We start from the raw sequence: 18,735 nt of genomic DNA, 5'->3' as shown, positions 1-18,735 counted from the left end.
ACATTGATCTCCTTCATATCGATATTACAGTACACACGTTATTATATTTCTTGAATATGTGAAAACAGAGAATAATGAGGGCATATCCTGGAATGAAAGATTATGGGGATAAACTAATCCCCCATTCGGACCCTCGGGTGGGGAGTACTTCAGGGGGAAGTCATCAAAAGAGGTCAGCGTCTTCATTTCCAGATCGGGACATGGAACGTAAGAACACTCCGGAAAACTGGAAAATCTGAAGAGAGAAATGGACAAGTGTGAAGTGAACATAAATGAGTTTAAGTGAAGAGGGGTGGGCAGATAGTGGTGAAATAGTGTCAGGTCACACCTCTCCACCCAACAGGAGATAAGAGACGTGAAAACACCGGATGCCTTCTTAAGGAAACTTTTTACCAATAGGTCAACAGAAATACTTCACATAGTGCATACAAGTTCTTCAGTAATCAGCGAACTTATGGAAAATTCACAAGACTTATAGTGAACTATATTTTAGTCCATCAGTGTTTTTAACATTAAGATTTTTAATAATAAGTCATAGTTTAACTAACAGTCGCCTTCAATGCATCCCCCCCCCCCCCCCCCAACATCCATTCACACATGCACTACTAACACTTGTTTCTAAGGTTTTAAGAAAATTGTGAGACTGTTCTTAGCTAATTTTACTTTCGCCAAATGTTAGCAGCTGATGATGAATGCAATGCATTCGAAACATGTTCTGAACTTTTAATCTAATGTCTATTGAAATAGCCTAAAGCTAAATAAAAGTGAAAGTATCGATCAGGTGGATTCTTGTTCCTTCAATTAATTGGATAGTGTCAGGTAATTACACAATGTTTTATTTTGGTGGAAAAGTTTTGATCATGGAGTAGCAATAGTGATGGAAAATCAATTAGTGCAAAATGTGACTGAAGTGGTGTGCCAGAATGATCATTTAGTATTTGTGAAAATAAGCGCAGAACCAGTGTGTTCAAGTGTACATACCAACATCAGACCATGACGACGAAGAAGTAGAGAAAATGTACGATGAAGTAGGAGACATCATTCACTCTGAAGGCAGAGGAATTGTAAACACTACAATCATAGGAAACTGGGCAAGGTAGAGAAGCAAACAGCGTGGGGCAATTTGGATTAGGAATAGTAAAGGACAGAGGAGAGATGCTAGAGGAATTCCATCAGCATAACAACTTGGTGGTGACGAACACTTGGTTCAAGGAAAGGAAGAGTAAATTATACACATAGAAGAGCTCAGGAGATATTAATATATATCAGAGAGACTACATACTCATCAAACAGAGGTTTAGCAGCAGTGTGAAACACACCAAGACTGTGCCACCTGTTGCTGATGTTGACTTGGTTCACAACCTTTTGGTTGCAGACGTTAGTGCAAGGTTGAATAGGATCCAACAGCATGGGAGATGAAAGCAGAGATGGGACCTGGAAAAACCAATAGAGAATAGTGAGGTCCTAAGGGAATCTTTAGAGCAACACTTTAGTGAAGTGAGAGATGGAAATGTAAGTGCAGGTACGGAAGTGCAGTGGCAAACTGTTAAACTGGATTTGTTTGAATACTTTAAAAGTAAAGTTGGAAAGGAAGCAAAGAGAGCGAGGAAACCCTAGATCATGAATGAGAACCTGGAGAAGATGGAGGAAAGGAGGAAGTGTAAATATGTGAATGAAGAATACAGAAGACTTAACAATGCACTCAGAAGAGAAAGTGAAGGAAAAGTTCATAAAGAAATGTGCGACAAAATAGGGGAGCTACAAATAAGAGGAAGGTACGACCTTCTGTACCAGAAAACAAAAAGTATGAGAGGGGGTGAAAACAAAGGAATCAGGACCTTTGGAATAGAAGACTCTAGAGGACAAATGGTTACGGGACAAGTGGAGGTGCTGAAGATATGGGAAGAATACGTAAAGGAACTATACGATACGGAACATCGTTCGCAAGACATCAAAGCAGAGACTGAGGAGGAGATTGACAAAGACAAGAAAGGGCCCAGCATATTGACAAAGGAAGTAGAAAAGGCGATTACGAATATGAAGAGGAGGGAAGCTACAGGAGACAATGACATACTGCTGGATTTGCCGAAAGAAATTGGAAAAGTAGGTTTGAAAGCAATGATGCAACTCAACAAAATACACAAAACTGGAGTATGGCCCAAGGACTTTTTGGATGTTGCTTGCAAAGAAACAGCAAGACAAGAAATTTATCGGTTAAAGATCAATTAGTCTGATGTCATGCAATAACACTCAACATATGACTCAAACACAAAATTGAAGAGGTAATGGGAAATTTAGGAAAGGAAAAGGAACCAGGGACGCCATAGGAATGGTGAGGATAATGTCAGAGAAAGTTCTGACTTTTAATGAAGAAATTCGCACCAGCTTTATAGTCTCGCAGAAGGTCTTCGACAGAGTCAACTGGACGAAACTGGTGAACATCCTTAAGGAGATAGGAGTCAACTGGACAGACAGGAGGCTAATTCTCAACATGTACATGGGACAAGTAAAAGTGCAACTAAACTATGGAGAAACAAACAGCGTGGAAATAGGAAGAGGAGTCAGACAAGGGTGTAGTCTATTGCTGAGTTTGTTTAACTTGTATGGAGAATGGCTGGCGAGAGAAGTTTTGAAAGGATACAGAAACAACAGGATAGGAGGATGCCTCATTAGCACCATCAAGTATGCAGATGACCTGGTAGAGCTTGTCAAAAATCAGAGGCATCTGCAACACATGATGAACCAGTTGGTGGAAACTGGAAGGAAATGTGGCATGGAAATCAACATTAAGAAATCAAAAGTGATGAGGATATCAGAACAGGAGAAACCTTTGAGGATAACTGTTGATAATCAGGAACTGGAGAATGTAAAGCAGTTGAAGTACATGGGAGGATTGCTGACAAAGGATGCTCACTGTACAAATAAATTTGAGCAAGAATCGCCATGGGCAAAGTCACATTCAGCAAGAGGAGGATTCTGTTGACCAGTAAGTTGAGTTTGGAATTAGGAAGAAACTGGTGAAGTACTATATCTGGAGCATTGCACTGTATGGAGCAGAGATCTGGACCATGAGAAAGAGGGAAAAAAAATACCTAGAAAGTTTTGAAATGTGGTGTTAGAGGAGAAGATCAAGTGGACAGATCGGGTGACAAACGACGATGTACTGAGAAGAGTAAGAGAGAGGAAAGCTATTCTGTGTACAATTTTTCTGAAGAAGGCCAACTGGATTGGACACACACCTACACATGAGGGGCGCATACACAACATCATCGAAGGGAAGATCAAAGGATCCACATAGAAAGAATTCTGTAGCCTCTCAGCAATTACCAAATCTCCAGTCAGATCTTTACTCAAGTGATGCAATATTGTTGCTCCTAATAGAAATGGGCTGCACGTACTCCCAAACACTATTCTGCAATTTTGCAACATGATGACCTCACCTTTGGAATAATCTTTCCGCCGGAGAAATCGTAGAAAATCCCTGTCATTTTCATAGAGGCTTATCTGCAGGAACACCTTTTTAATATCAGCTGTGACAACTATGGCATGCTTTCAAAACTGTAACAGAAGTTAAGGAATTGCATCGATTGGATTTGGTCTCTTCTGTAAGCATTTATTCAGTGAATTGCCATGTCTGTCTTTTGCTGAGGTATCAAACACAGACCTAATTTTAGTAGTTAAGCTTGATTCCTTAATTACTGCACTGTGTGGTAAATTGTGGTGTAACATTTCGTTTTTCTCCTTTAAAGTCTCAGCAATTTTATATTCTATCCACTTCTGAAGCACATCATCATCATTATCATCTTTAAGCTTGCCCAAGTGTATCAATCTTCTCGTGACTGCTTCTAACCTCTTCTCAGTAAACTTCCTGTTATCCAACAAACACAAATTCCTTATTGGATCAATTTATCGCGCCCCTAAGTCATCGCCAGAAATGAATGATGAACTAATCCTCTCTTTCAAGTGTGTGCAACATGTACAACAAAATTACGATGCCATTTATATTGTCGGGGATTTCAACCTAGAAATTACTTGGTCCAGAAATGCTGCACCTGTTCCAAATAACCCCCTTGCCAATAAATTCCTTTCCGCTTTCTATGATTTATTTCTTCATCAATTAATGTTCAAAGACACGCGTATTATGCAAACAACGCTCTCAACCCTTGATCTTTTCCTAAGTAACATACCACAGTCCATCCAATCTCTTAATACTATTCCTGGATTCTCTGACCATCAGGCAATTCTTGCAACACTGACCCATATAAAACCATCCCCCAAACTCCATTCCAGAACAGCTAATAATTTATCCCGAACAAACTGGAACGATCTATCCACTTTACTATCCAACCGCCTCCCCATTCTCACCTCAGATTTTACCGGCAGTACTGACAAACAAGATATGGCAAGACTGGAAAAAAAAATTTCTTTCAATGTGAAGAAGAAACCACACCAGTAGTAAATATAACCAGCAGACGGAAATCCCCATGGATTACCAAGGAGATAGTGTGAGAAATTCAAAGAAGGGACCGTCTGTACCAGCAATGGAAAATAAATCCAACCGATTGTGAGTAGGAGAAATACAGGTTGGCTAGGAACAAGGCTAAACAATCTATCAGAGATTCCTACGATTCTTACATCCACAGCCTCAACACCAACTCCAAGGAGCTCTGGGCTTTTCTCAGAAGTAAAGGTTGTAACAGAGCTCCATCTGTATTTAAACATAACGGTACGGCAGTCTCCACACCACAAGAAATTGCAGACACCTTCAACAGGAAATTTAAAAGTAACTTCTCCATCCCTACTGAGGAAGAGAACATGCTATATTCAAGGACAACGTCTATCCCTCTCTTCCCTCTAACCAACCTGTATTTCTCAACTAATGAAGTAAAGGAGAGCCTTCTGAAAACAAGACCTCATGCCGCAACCGGGCCGGACCGAGTGCCAGCAAGAATTCTCAAGAAGTGTGCAGTCGCCTTGGCACCCTCTCTTTGCGCTCTCTTCAACTATTCCATTAATACCAGGTCTGTACCTGCGGAGTGGAAAGAAGCCAACATAGTGCTGGTTTTCAAAGATGGAGATAAGGAAAACGTAGATTATTACCGCCCAGTTTCTATAACATCAGCGATCTGTAAATGTATGGAACGTCTAGTTGCTAAATGCATGCTGGATTTTCTCAAGGAGAGAAACCTGTTGAACTCAAACCAGCACAGCTTCATTCTGGGAAAATCCTGCACAACACTTTTAACAAAAGTCATTGATGACTGGCAGTTCTCTTTGGAGCAGACTGATGTCTCACAAATAGACTGTGCGACTCTGGACTGGGGCAAAGCTTTTGACCAGGTGTCACATCAAAGACTTCTGTTAAAACTTAGCAACTACGGCATTCAGGGTAAACTGCTGTCATGGTTGAGGTCATTTTTGGTGGGTCGAACGCAATGTGTTGTGTACGGAGGAGCCGAATCAGACCAAACCACAATTACGTCTGGAGTAATTCAGGGCAGTATGATAGAGCCCCTCCTGTACACGATTTATGCTCTCGACTTACCAGATTGTGTCAATTCGACCATGGCGCACTATGCCGATGACACAGTCATTTACAGAGCCATGAAAAACAGTGATGATATTGTACAATTCGAATCGGATCTGGATAGTATAGCTCTGTGGTGTGAGGTAAATAAAATGTATATAAATATTAAGAAGTGTAAATATATAAGACTAAGCAGAGCTAAACAACCACTCCAGAACCAACCTACTCTATGTGGAATCCAACTGCCGACTTCTAGCTCCATCAGACTGCTCGGTATTCACATTACGGACAATCTGAAATGGAATAAACACGTGGAGGAAGTGAGGTGTAAGGCATACAGAGCGCTAGGTTTCATTCGTACATGTCTATCGGGAGGAAGAAGTAAAGCCCTATGAATGGCTTATATTTCCCTAGTGCGGCCCATACTATTATATGGCCTTCCTTCCTGGCATCCAACGACAACGGAAAATATGAAGAAACTAGAAGGTATCCAGCGACGAGCAGAACGTTTAATTAACAAACACATCCCCTTAAACACAGTCAGGTCATTGCCACCAGTGAACTCGTTATGTACACAAATAGATGTAGCCTTCCTTAGGAAATCCCTGACAGACAACACAACTCTCCCCTTTCTACCGCCTGCAGCTTAATCATCGCTCTGTTAAAAGAGGCCAAGGAGTTACTCTTGTCCCTCCCTTTGCTAGAACAACCTCATATTTAAATGGGTTTTACGCAAGGGCTGCTCGTACCTGGAACCTTCTACCATCTGAGGTAAAGCTGCTTCCTCTTCCTCACTTCCTCCACAAAGTAAAGAAAATGTATATGTAAATAGAAACCCATATGTGATGTATATAACTTGTATAAAGTAGAATTGCAAGAAGGATGGGTGCAAGCACAGGTGTAGGTGGGCGAATGTGTATGCGTGCGAGTGGTTGTGACTGAGTGTGTATACAGGGGTATGAGTGAGAGTCTTCTTACTCTAATATTTTCAGGAAAAATCAATTATTATTCTAAGGGTACAGTGTTCGTAGTGTAAATATGTAAATTTAAAATTATCTACATAAGTTTATATGTAAATATTCAGTGTAGTTAATGTACAGATGTGGAGATGGAGGCACTTCCGTATATGTGGGGCTTGCCCTTTCTCCATCTACCACCCCTAAATTGTACATGTACAATTTAAGGAAAATAATAATAATAATAATAATAATTTCATATGTCTTCTTACAGTTTCATTGAAGTGCTTTAGACTTTCTCTTCCATCTCTTTCTTTCACTGAGAATCTGTACGGTCCTTTACGTCAATGGCTTCTAACTTCCACAAGTCTGATATATCCAGTGGAAAGGAAAGACTAATGGAAAGATGTAGGCATACAATCAATCAATCACTACTGATCTGCATTTAGGGCAGTCACCCAGGTGGCATATTCCCTATCTCTTGATTTCCTAGTAGCCTTTTCTTAAATGATTGCAAAGAAATTGGAAATTTATTGAACATCTGCCTTGGTAAGTTATTCCAATCCCTAACCTTCCTTCCTATAGACAAATATTTGCCCCGATTTTTCCTCTTGAATTCCACCTTTATCTTCATATTGTGATCTTTCCTACTTTTAAAGACACCACTCAAACTTATCCATCTACTGATGTCATTCCATGCCATCTCTCCACTGACAGCTCGGAACATACCACTTATTACAAGTTATTATTCTCATAATTGATCCGCATTGAAAGTGACTTTATATCAAGAATATTTCAGGAATATTTATTGAACCACCTATTCAATACATTCCACAATGTGGAATCTCGCCGGCAAGTCTTACTTGCATAAGTTCATACTCCAGCCTAACAAAATTCCAGATTCCTCAGGTTTGTATAACTTGAGTGCATGATAACCAGCCCCCGAGACTAAATTATCAAGATTTAACATTCATAACAAAGGCTAAGACATGCCCATGCCACAATTTTGCTTTACGTCTTGAAAACCATCGAAGACTATTAGCTGAGGTAGTGGATTCCTTAGAAGCAAAAGCAGTCATATATTAATACCAATAATTTGGTCATCAAAATCAGATAATTTCTCTAAAGGAGGTACTACATCTCTAAACAAGCATACATACATAAGTATTCATGCAAGCTTCACCTTGATCCTGCAAAATATAAATGTGTAAGTTTATATTCCAGCCTAACAAAACTCCAGGCTCCAGTCAGAAACTACTGAATGACATTGAATACTGTAACGTCACATGCGGCTGATAAGGCATGAGCGGCAGCATTCCTCCATAGTATTACCAGGATGGATGCCGCTGTAAGACTTGTTCAGTCAGATTCTAAGTTCCTTACCAGTGCTATTGCGCACGCACACCTTGCGGGTTATATAAGTTTAGCAAGCCACAGCTTGCTCATTCTGAGTGGAGCTATGGCACGGTACACTGGGAGGTCCAACAGTCCTTTTAAGAGCTGGTTTCTGTGTTCTATTTTCTAGAAATGTAGCCATCCATTCAGTCACTCTTTTGTCTTGTCCAATGGAATGTATTGGATAGGTGGCTCAATAAATATTCCTAGAATATTCTTGATATACATACCACTTAGTCGAGGAGCTTGTTTCCTTTCTCCCAGTCTTCCCAGCCCAAACTTTGCAACATATTTGTTATGCTACTCTTTTGTTGGAAATCACCCAGAACAAATCCAGCTGCTTTTCTTTGGATTTTTTCCAGTTCTTGAATAAAGTAATCTTAGTGAGGGTCCCATACACTGGAACCATACTCTAGCAGAGACTTGTATGCCCTCTCCTTTACATCCTTACTACAACCCCTAAATACACTCATTCCATGTGCAGAGATCTGTACCCTTTATTTACAATCATATTTATATGATTTCTGCAATGAAGATTTTCCTTATATTAACATCTACGCACTTACAATGATTCCCAAAAGGAACTTTCACCCCATCAACACAGTAATTAAAACTGAGAGGACTTTTCCTGTTTGTGAAACTCACAACCTGACTTTTAACCCCATTTATCATCATGCCATTGCCTGCTGTCCATCTCGCAACATTATCGAGGTCATTTTGCAGTTGCTCACAATCTTGTAACTTATTTATTACTCTATACAGATAACATCATTTGCAAAAAGCCTTATCTCTGATTCCACTTCTTTACTCATATCATATATATACCTAAAGAAAGTATGAAAGTCCAATAATACTGAGGAATTCCCCTTTTAATTATTACAGGGTAAGATTAATTTGCATACTCGAATTCTCTGAGTTCTGTTTTCTAGAAATATACTGTAGTCAACCATTCAGTCACTCTTTTGTCGAGTCCAGTTGCACTCATTTTTGCCAGTAGTCTCCCATGATCTTCCCTATCAAATTCCTTAGATAGTTCAGTCGCAATACAGTCCATTTGACCTCCTGAATCCAGCATATCTGCTATATCTTGATGGAATCCTACAAGTTGAGTTCAGTGGAATAACCTTTCCTAAACCCAAACTGCCTTCTATCGAACCAGTTATTAATTTTGCAAGGATGTCTAATATAATCGGAAAGAATGCTTTCCCAAAGCTTACATGCAATGCATGTCAAACAGACTGGCCTGTAATTTTTGGATTTTTGTCTGTCACCCTTTCCTTTGCACACAGGGGCTATATGGCAACTCTCCATCCATTTGGTATAACTCCTTCATGCAAACAGTAGGCCTAATCAAATAAGTACTTCAGATAAGATACTATATCCCAACCCATTGTCTTTAGTATATCCCCCCAAAACCTTGTTAATTCGAGCTGCCTTTCTAGTTTTCAACTTTTGTATCTTACTGTAAATGACATTGTTATCATACGTAAATTTTAATACTTCTTTAGTATTAGTCACCTCCTCTATATGGAGATTATCCTTGTAACCAACAAACTTTAGATACTGCAACTGAATACATCTGCCTTTTGAAGATCCTCACATACACACTCCCCTTGTCCATTAATGATTCCTGGAATGTTCTTGGAATCGGTTTCTGTCTTAAAGTACCTATACATACCCTTCTGTTTTTCACCAAAATTTGTATGACTGCCAGTTATGCTTGCCATCATGTTATCCTTAGCTGACTTCTTTGTTAGATTGAATTTCCTAATATGTTCCTTCGTATGGTCCTGAAGTTCACTCAGCCCGCACCAGAAATGAGTACAAGGTTAATTCCTTGGAGCAAAGGCGGCCAGGCATAGTACTAACCACTCTACCCCATCTAGTGCCAATGTTACGGATAGTGGAAGCCTTTACCTTCCACCCCTCCAAGGCCCTTCATGGCCTGTACAGAGATGACTTCGCTTTGCTTCACTTAAGATCCTCCATTGCGAGCAAAAGGACACCTTGCTCAACATTCTTGAGAGCATCCACTTCGATATTGATCAATTTTGAAACCCCTCTTATAATTTAAATTAGATCAACAGAAAAAGAACCTTTTACTCAAAATGTTCATTCCATTTGTTTGTCAACAATTCCATAATAATAACGAACCCCGCTTCCAGCTCTCTAACTCAACACCGCCTCTCCCTCTCCCCAACTGACCTAGTGTCTCCCTCCCTCACTTCTTTACTTCCCCTACCCTCGTAAACACAGCTTATCCAGTGACACACAAGACAAGTGAGTGGAAGCAGAACCTTTAAACTGAGAAAATGGCAGTTACCTTATAAGTAAGTCTAATTTTTTTTTGTTTATCTTTCATCCATTAGCCCAAGCTTCTCACATATACTCATTCATTTTCTTCCATTACAGATTTGGATTTTATTGATGGTTTCCACTAGTGAATCACACATGCAACACTTGGCATTTCTTTTGTCTCAAAATATGTTCTTAACTTCTGGACTTTTTGAGCAGGTGACTCAATGATGATAGAATGTTTCTCAAGTTTTATTTTTGCAATTTCATCCTCATTTTTATTGTGACATACTGTACTTTCAAACTAAGCGGTTCTCAGCCTTGCTACAACCTCATATTGTATTAACTTCATCATGTTGCACTTTTTTTTTATGCAGTATATTGTTCGATTAGAATTACTCCATCTACAGATGTATATGTATAGGAGGGTGCAATAAAGTGCAGTCCTTGGCTGATCGGTCAACAAAGTGACTAACACTTCAGAGGGATCTGATTTCAGTTCCTGGTGGGGGGGGGGGGTTACACAACACTACGAACCACTACTGAAATGTACTCCATGTACGGTTAGCAAGAGAAAGGACAGAGATTGCTTTCATGACTCTACCAAGATGATCAGAAGTAAGTGAGTAAAGTCCACGTAGTTCTATGTCTTGAAATGACAGGGGCCGGGCGAGTTGGCCGTGCGCGTAGAGGCACGCGGCTGTGAGCTTGCATCTGGGAGATAGTAGGTTTGAATCCCACTATTGGCAGCCCTGAAGATGGTTTTCCGTGGTTTCCCACCAGGCAAATGCTGGGGCTGTACCTTAATTAAGGCCACGGCCTCTTTCTTCCAACTCCTAGGCCTTGCCTATCCCATCGTTGCCATAAGACCTATCTGTGTCGGTGCGACGTAAAGCCCCTAGCAGAAAAAAAAAAAATAGAAGAAGAAGAAATGACAGGGGCCGTAGTCTGGAGCCCCACTGCATTTTCTGCAGTCTTTGGAGGATTGGAACTCTATGTTCTTCTCTCCTGACTGGGGTTAGTAGGAAACGGTTGTCTAATCCTAGTTCTCCCTTTTCTTCTGTAGATAGCTTCTGTCTTTGAAGGATTGGAAGTCTCTCTCTTCTCTTGACTGGGGTTAGTAGAAGAACGTTATCTAAATCTACTTGCCTGTAAAACATTAATCACCACCAGTGATGTGGACTAGGGGATATTATGTGATTGAAGATGTTTCCCATTTTCATGTGTATTGCTTGTACTTTGCAGGTCTGTTCGTCAAACAGTATGGAGGAACCCGTGATTGTCAAATGTGAGCCGGATTTACCTTCTGATACGGACGAAGATTCCTCCAACTTTGTAAGTGTACTTTCACAAAATATATATTCCTGTAGTAATAGAGATTGTGATGATGATGATGATTTTTGTTTTGAAGGGGCCTAACATCGAAGGCCATCGGCCCCAAATAGAGAGAGATTGTAAGAGCTTTGGAATTATGGGTAGATTATTATGTTAACAGTTAGCCTGCAGCTAGAATAGATGGTAGAATGAGTTCCTGAGTGGTTAGACAAGTCTCTTACCTCTGTTGTTCATAGTGTATATGAACCATTTATGGAGAGGGAGGTGGTGACTTATCATGCAGATTATTTCCAGTCTATTATTAAGGAGCTTGAAGAGAGGTTTCACTAGTGTTGTTTGTTAATAGGCCTTTTCAAAGACAAGAGTGATATTATTTGGAAAAAACCTAGGACGATTGCATGTCAGGTAGGGGATATGAAGCAGAAATTTGTGAAACATTTTAAGTACTTTGCATGTGTTGAGTCTAGATGTAACAAAGCTGGTACAGTGAGGACCTTCTGTGGACGGGGTATCCCCTGCCTGTCGTGAGAGGTGACTAAGAGGGGCGACCAAACCATTAAACTACTTGTGATTAGTACCATCATGTGGGGAACCCCATGAGTTGCCTTTACTGGCGAGTAGTACCACTGTGTTAGGTATACAATAGGTTTGTGATTAGCAGCAGCAAATAGTGGTTCACTGTGGGTTTACAGTACGTGTGATTAGTACCACTATATGCAGAATATCATGGGCTTACTTTACCTGAGATTAGTACCATTGTGTGAGAAACACCATGGGTCTGGGTGCTGCCTGTGATTAATACCACTATATGAGCGACGCTATGTGTCTGCATTGTCTGTGATCAGTACTCACTATGTGAGGAACCCACGAGAATACCTGCACCCATGATTAGTACACCTGTGTGGAGAAAACCATGGATTTGCATTGCCTATGAGTGGCGCTATTATGTGAGAAGCACCATAGGTGTGATTTACCTGTGCGACATACAATACCTGTGATTAGTACCATAATGCGTGGAATACCATGAGTCTACGCTACTTCTGATTAATACTACAACATCAGAAGCTGCAATTAACGACATTGTACCTGCACAGTGGGCTACTACCAGCAAATATATACACTGGATATCACAAGAGACCAGACTGATACTAAATAATAGAAGAGAGCTTGGCACCCGTGAAAATACATTGACTGAGCAAATGTCATGGGATAGCGGAGCACTGATGCGCAGATGTGTTGTCTGCGCACCACACACCCCCTGTGCCAGCGGCAGTTGTATAGGAGACCTTGTGAGCAGTGGCTGTGCATGTGACAAGTGTAACATGGAACGTCGTCATGAGCTGACATCGTTCAAACTGGGTACCAACGGATGTTAAGTGCTATTTCGGAAGTGGTGCGGGAATTCGGCTTCACACGATCAATCGTGTCCAGGGTGTATCGTGAATGGTTGAATGCTGGTGTCACTGTCCATAACAGACGAACGACCGGCCATCCAGCCACCCTCGATGACCGGTGACATCTTAGACGGATTGTCAATAGTGACAGACGGGCAACCATGCAACAAATCACGCCTCAATTCAACACAGGCCGTGCCAAACGTCTCCCAGTGGACAATCCGTAGGAACATCTGTTCTAAGGGGTATGGGGTATGGGAGTTGGCACTGCACACAAGTGCCACTGTTAACCCATCATCAGGCACAATGACGCGCATTTGTCGCCAGTCACCAGGGATGGACACTGCAACAATGGCATAACGTGTTATGGTCGGACGAATCACGATTTCAACTGCATCATGCCGATGGGAGGCACCATGTATGGCGCAGACCACATGAAGCGATGGATCCCGCCTGCCTTGAAGGTGTGGTCCAGGGCGCTGGTGTCTCTGTTATGGTCTGGGGTGCATTTTCCTGGTATGGAATGGGCCCCCTAGTTGTTCAGGAAGGGACTTTGAATGGTACGCGGTATGTTGAGCTTCTCGGAGACCATCTCCACCCATTTTTGGCCTTCTAGTGCCCAGACGATTCTGCGGTGTTTCAAGATGATAACGCGCTGCCACATCGCTCCCACGTCACCCGGGAATGGTTCCAGGAACATGCAGCAGAGGTTCAATGACTGCCATGCTGGGCTGAGTGGCTCAGGCGGTTGAGGCGCTGGCCTTCTGACCCCAACTTGGCAGGTTCGATCCTGGCTCAGTCCAGTGGTATTTGAAGGTGCTCAAATACGTCAGCCTCGTGTCGGTAGATTTACTGGCACATCAAAGAACTCCTGCGGGACAAAATTCCGGCACCTCGGCGTCTCCAAAAACCGTAAAAGCGTAGTTAGTGGGACGTAAAATAAATATTATTATTATTATTATTAATGACTGCCATGGCCACCCAGAAGCCCCGATATGAACCCTATCGAGCATATCTGGGATGTCCTGGAACGCAGGCTCCGTGCCATGGATTCTGCACCCTTGAACAGACCAGCATTGGCAGCCGCTCTGCAAACGATTTGGTGTCAGCTGTGTCCAGAGGACTACCAGGGACATGTCAACTCACTTCCACGGCGTCTCACTGCAGTTCGCAGGGCCAGAGGAGGCCCCACGCGCTATTAGGTGACTCTCCTATGACATTTGCTCATTCAGTGTACTTAAAAGTAATAAACTTCATTGTTAGGTTCCGTATTGAGTTGAGACTATGCTTAAAGTAAATACTAATTTTTTTTTAATATTCCACCTTCTCAATACTAAAAAATCATGTGATGTTTTTACAAAAACATTACAATGACATTAAAAGGGTACTAGTTTTGGTCCACTGTGGACCATCATCAGCCTAGCCAAATTACAACAGTAAAAGACATAGTGATAAAAATAGTATGGAGAAATGAGAGGATCTAAAAGGATGGGATGGTGGTGGAATGACAGATAAAAGTGAAAAAACCGTATTTGCAAATAATGATAAAAGTAACAGAAGTGTTCACAATGACAAGTAAAATCTTGTGAAGTCACGTAAAAACTCTTGATGAGACAGTCAGGTTGGCAGTTGCTCCTCTGTTGCACGATTGACATATATAACTACGTATATGCTTCTAGAAAGTTGTAGATGTGAGTTCCACTTTTGCGTAGAGGGAAGAATTGTCCAATGAGACTAGCACCAGATTAAAATTGACAAAGTTGAACCTGTTCTATGGTGGAATTAAAGGCTTTCTGTGTTGAACAGAAGTCTCAGTTCAATCGGGACCCCAATGAACCTTGCGCTGCGTGGAACAAACTTGCTGGATTGAATCCCTTTAATTCTACCATAGAACAGGTTCAACTTTGTCAATTTTAATATGGTGCTAGTCTCATTGAACAATTCTTCCCTCTACGCAAAAGTGGAACTCACATCTACAACTTTCTAGAAGCATATACGTAGTTATATATGTCAATCGTGCAACAGAGGAGCAACTGCCAACCTGACTATCTCATCAAGAGTTTTTACGTGACTTCACAAGATTTTACTTGTCATTGTGAACACTTCTGTTACTTTTATCATTATTTGCAAATACAGTTTTTTCACTTTTATCTGTCATTCCACCACCATCCCATCCTTTTAGATCCTCTCATTTCTCCATACTATTTTTATCACTATGTCTTTTACTGTTGTAATTTGGCTAGGCTGATGATGGTCCACAGTGGACCGAAACTAGTACCCTTTTAATGTCATTGTAATGTTTTTGTAAAAACATCACATGATCTTTTAGTATTGAGAAGGTGGAATATTTAAAAAAAATTTGTATTTACTTTAAGCATTCAGTGTACTTCACTAACCCACACACTCACAATACCTTTGTTAACATCCGTCCCCACACGAGGTTAATGCTCAGAAGAGATTGCAAAACACACGTAGACACAGTCACGGGAAATTTCACAGCAACCCCAAGTGCTACTGGAGTCTCATTAACACACGGAGAAGGGCGGAGCGGATTCCTGTCAGCGTGAACCACAACGATGCAACAGCAGACGGCACCGATTGCAATGAACTGTTCAACAGGTATTTCTTCTCCAACTTCTTCTCTCCATCACAAAAGCAACTGCTCCGTCATGCAGGTACAGTTTCAAACAGAACCCTATCAGGCATAATTACCACACCAAGTAAAGTTCATAAACTTCTTCAAACTCTTCGTACCAACAAAGCTACCAGTCCTGACACTATATGGCCTCCTTTCCTAAAAAATACTGCCAGCATCCTTTGCGTCCCTCTCTCTAAATTATTTAACAGATGTTTTGCCACAGGCTATTTTCTTATTACCTGGAAACAGGCAAACATTGTCCCACTTCTCAAATCATGCAACAAATTTAATGTTTCATCTTACCGACCAATTTCTGTTCTCCCCACACTATCCTTTATCTTTGAAAAAATTATACACCAGCATCTTCTCGCATTCACCTCACCCTATATCTCAACCAGTCAGCATGGTTTTCTACGAAGTGGCTCTTATCTAACAAACCTGGCCACCCTGCATATTTTTGCATCACATGACATTGCAGCGAAATCCCAGCTGGATATCTGCTACTTACACATTTCAAAAGATTGTGATTCTGTAGACCATACTGTGCTGCTCCATAAACTCTCTGAACGATTTAATATACATGGCATTCTTCTGACCCTTCTTGCTGGCTCCCTACATAACCGTTGGCAGAGAATAGTAATATCGAGCACTTCATTCTCATGGTTATCGGTCACCTCTGGTGTCCCACAAGGCCCCTTGCTGTTTTCCTTGTTTATGGATGATCTGCCGCCCAAACTCAACGAAACAATAAATACCCTACTCTTTTCTGATGACTGCAAGATATTGAGGGAGATCAGGAATCCAGCAGATGTAGCTCTTCTACAGTCCTCATGTAATGCCCTCCCAAACTGGTGCCATACTTGGAAAATTATCTGCAATCCACAAAAATGCAGCCACATGACCATAACACTACATAAATCTCCTCTAACGACATCACATTACCTACTCGACAAGGCCATCACTGTAGTTATGCAACAGCATGACTTAGGTGTAATATTTGATACAAAATTATAATTCAAGAACCACATAAAAACATATACAACCAAGGCTATTTAATTACTAGGCATTCTCTACCGCTTCACAGAAATTTCAGATCCCACTTGTGACGTACAGATAATCGAACTCAAGGACGACGAAACAACTGACGGCACAAGACCGCAAAACTGAGTTTCGATTGTCAGTACTACCACTAAAAGACAAGAGGCCATCCCAGCGTGAAATCATGCCAGCTACTTAGAGTAGGCCTTGATAAAAAAAAACCAGACACAGGACTGGGAAGCCATGGAATCTGGGCAGAACCCTAGGTCAAAAAGAACCTCAACAGAAGGAATGAGATAGAGCAAATCATGTGAAATACCATGAAATACTAAATCATATTAACCACATAAGAATTTAATAAATAATATTTTTTTTAAAAAAAGGAGGTTAACACCCATAAATAATTCATAATACTAAACAAACAACAAAATTTTACTAAATAAATTAAATAAAGAATGGGAAGAAATCGATTCATTCACTGGAACCAAATTAAATCACAAACCATTTATTTTAATTTTAAAATGTTTTGCACGTGAACTGCAGTTCCTTTTTTGGTAAGACAAAAACCTTTAAATCAATTTTCATATTATTATACTGGGTTGAGAGCTCTCAAATTAACTTTTTTAAAGAACAGGGTACCCCTTTTAGTAGACAAAATTTTCCTACTGGAATGTTGACGAGTTTTGAAAATAGCAACACCATTTAAAAGGTCACACAAGAAAAAATAATGAAGAAGATAAACCAAAAGGGAAGAAGACACATCCCAACCAATTCAATATACCTCAAGTGGTAGAAAGCAAAGTCAGCGACATGTCAAAATGACATATTCGCACCAAAAATAATTAATTTCACAAAACCACATCATACATTAAACCGAAGAAATATTGTAGCAATCACATTCCTTAAATCACATCGCCAATGTTACTTACTATGAGGTACTATAAACCACAGTCCTCATCAATCAGGTGTTGACCTGTACACCACACAAGCATGTGATCCACAACGCTTCCCGAGAGATAATCAATAATAATAATAATCATATGGCCTCAGCTACCGTGTGCAGACATTTCAATTTGACGCCATCTGGCTGTCTGCTCGTCAATTTCGATGTTCCGTTTTACTCTAGGCCCCCACTAGGTGGCAGATCGAGTAAACCGAAACTCTCTTGGGCGTCTATGGCTGAGATTTAATGAATTTTGTTGGGTAAACACCAAATGTGTCACCAGAGATCTTTTACATGCCGACATCGTACGACATGGAGTGTCGAATGGACTTTTTCCCGCCCTTCAAAAATCCGACTACCTCTGCCGGGTTTGAACCCGCTATCTTGGGATCCGGAGGCCAACACTCTACCGCCGATCCACAGAGGCAGCTAAGATAATCAATTCATAATGGTGATGCAATGCATATCACATTATATCATATCTTATCAATACCCATTATCTTGACATAACAATTCTAAGATGGAGCAACAACAACAATAGCTACAAGAAACAGAATAAATCTGTAATCTTAAAGCAAATAAAACTCCAAAAGGATAATAACACCTTCAATATATATGGAAAATAAATGAGTTAGCTGCCAAGAAAACCTATACAAAATAATAAAGCAAGAAAATTAAGTTAAGTAGAACACATCTGAGAATGACAAATTTAAATATTAACAATGATAATAATATGCTACTAGCCTTAGCAGAGCGTAGAATAGTCTTTAATATAATACTGAAAGAACACTTAATGACGGAGACCACAGGTTGTTCTGGTTTTAAGGCCGTCAATGTACATACCGGATATCACCTTGAAATTTAGAGGGGAATTTTGAACTGCTTCAAATATTATTTTGAGTGATGAATACCAAATTTGAGGCATTTTCATACAATACCACAGGAACTATCAACACATTGCCATCAGTGTAGTATAGCAGATATTTCAGTTGGATATGTATAAATTCGTGGAAACTTCTTGCGCTAACACAGTCATGGTAAGCTACCTTGTCCAAAGTATGAAGTTTAAAAAACTTACTGACGAAGAGGTCCGCAATAATCCTATTCGGCACATAATATAAAATAGTATTACCACACACTGTCAGTTTACAGAAAAAATTTATATTACACAGCAATAATCAGCCACTTTGAGAGTAAATTAAAACAAGCAGATG

At 40.5% G+C, this 18,735-nt stretch overlaps 1 protein-coding gene across 1 annotated transcript in view; it reads left to right on the top strand.

Moving 5' to 3' along the window:
- The window catches only part of LOC137502367 (zinc finger protein OZF-like), a 95,497-nt gene that overhangs the window by 11,231 nt on the left and 65,531 nt on the right, over positions 1-18,735 (top strand). Inside the window, exon 2 of the mRNA XM_068229391.1 lies at positions 11,419-11,508. Coding sequence (XP_068085492.1) covers positions 11,419-11,508 — 90 coding nt within the window. The remainder of the gene's footprint in view (positions 1-11,418; positions 11,509-18,735) is intronic.

This window comes from Anabrus simplex, chromosome 10 (assembly GCF_040414725.1).
Source record: "Anabrus simplex isolate iqAnaSimp1 chromosome 10, ASM4041472v1, whole genome shotgun sequence".
In the NCBI taxonomy this organism is placed as follows: domain Eukaryota; kingdom Metazoa; phylum Arthropoda; class Insecta; order Orthoptera; family Tettigoniidae; genus Anabrus; species Anabrus simplex.
This window is presented reverse-complemented; position numbering and strand designations above follow the sequence as displayed.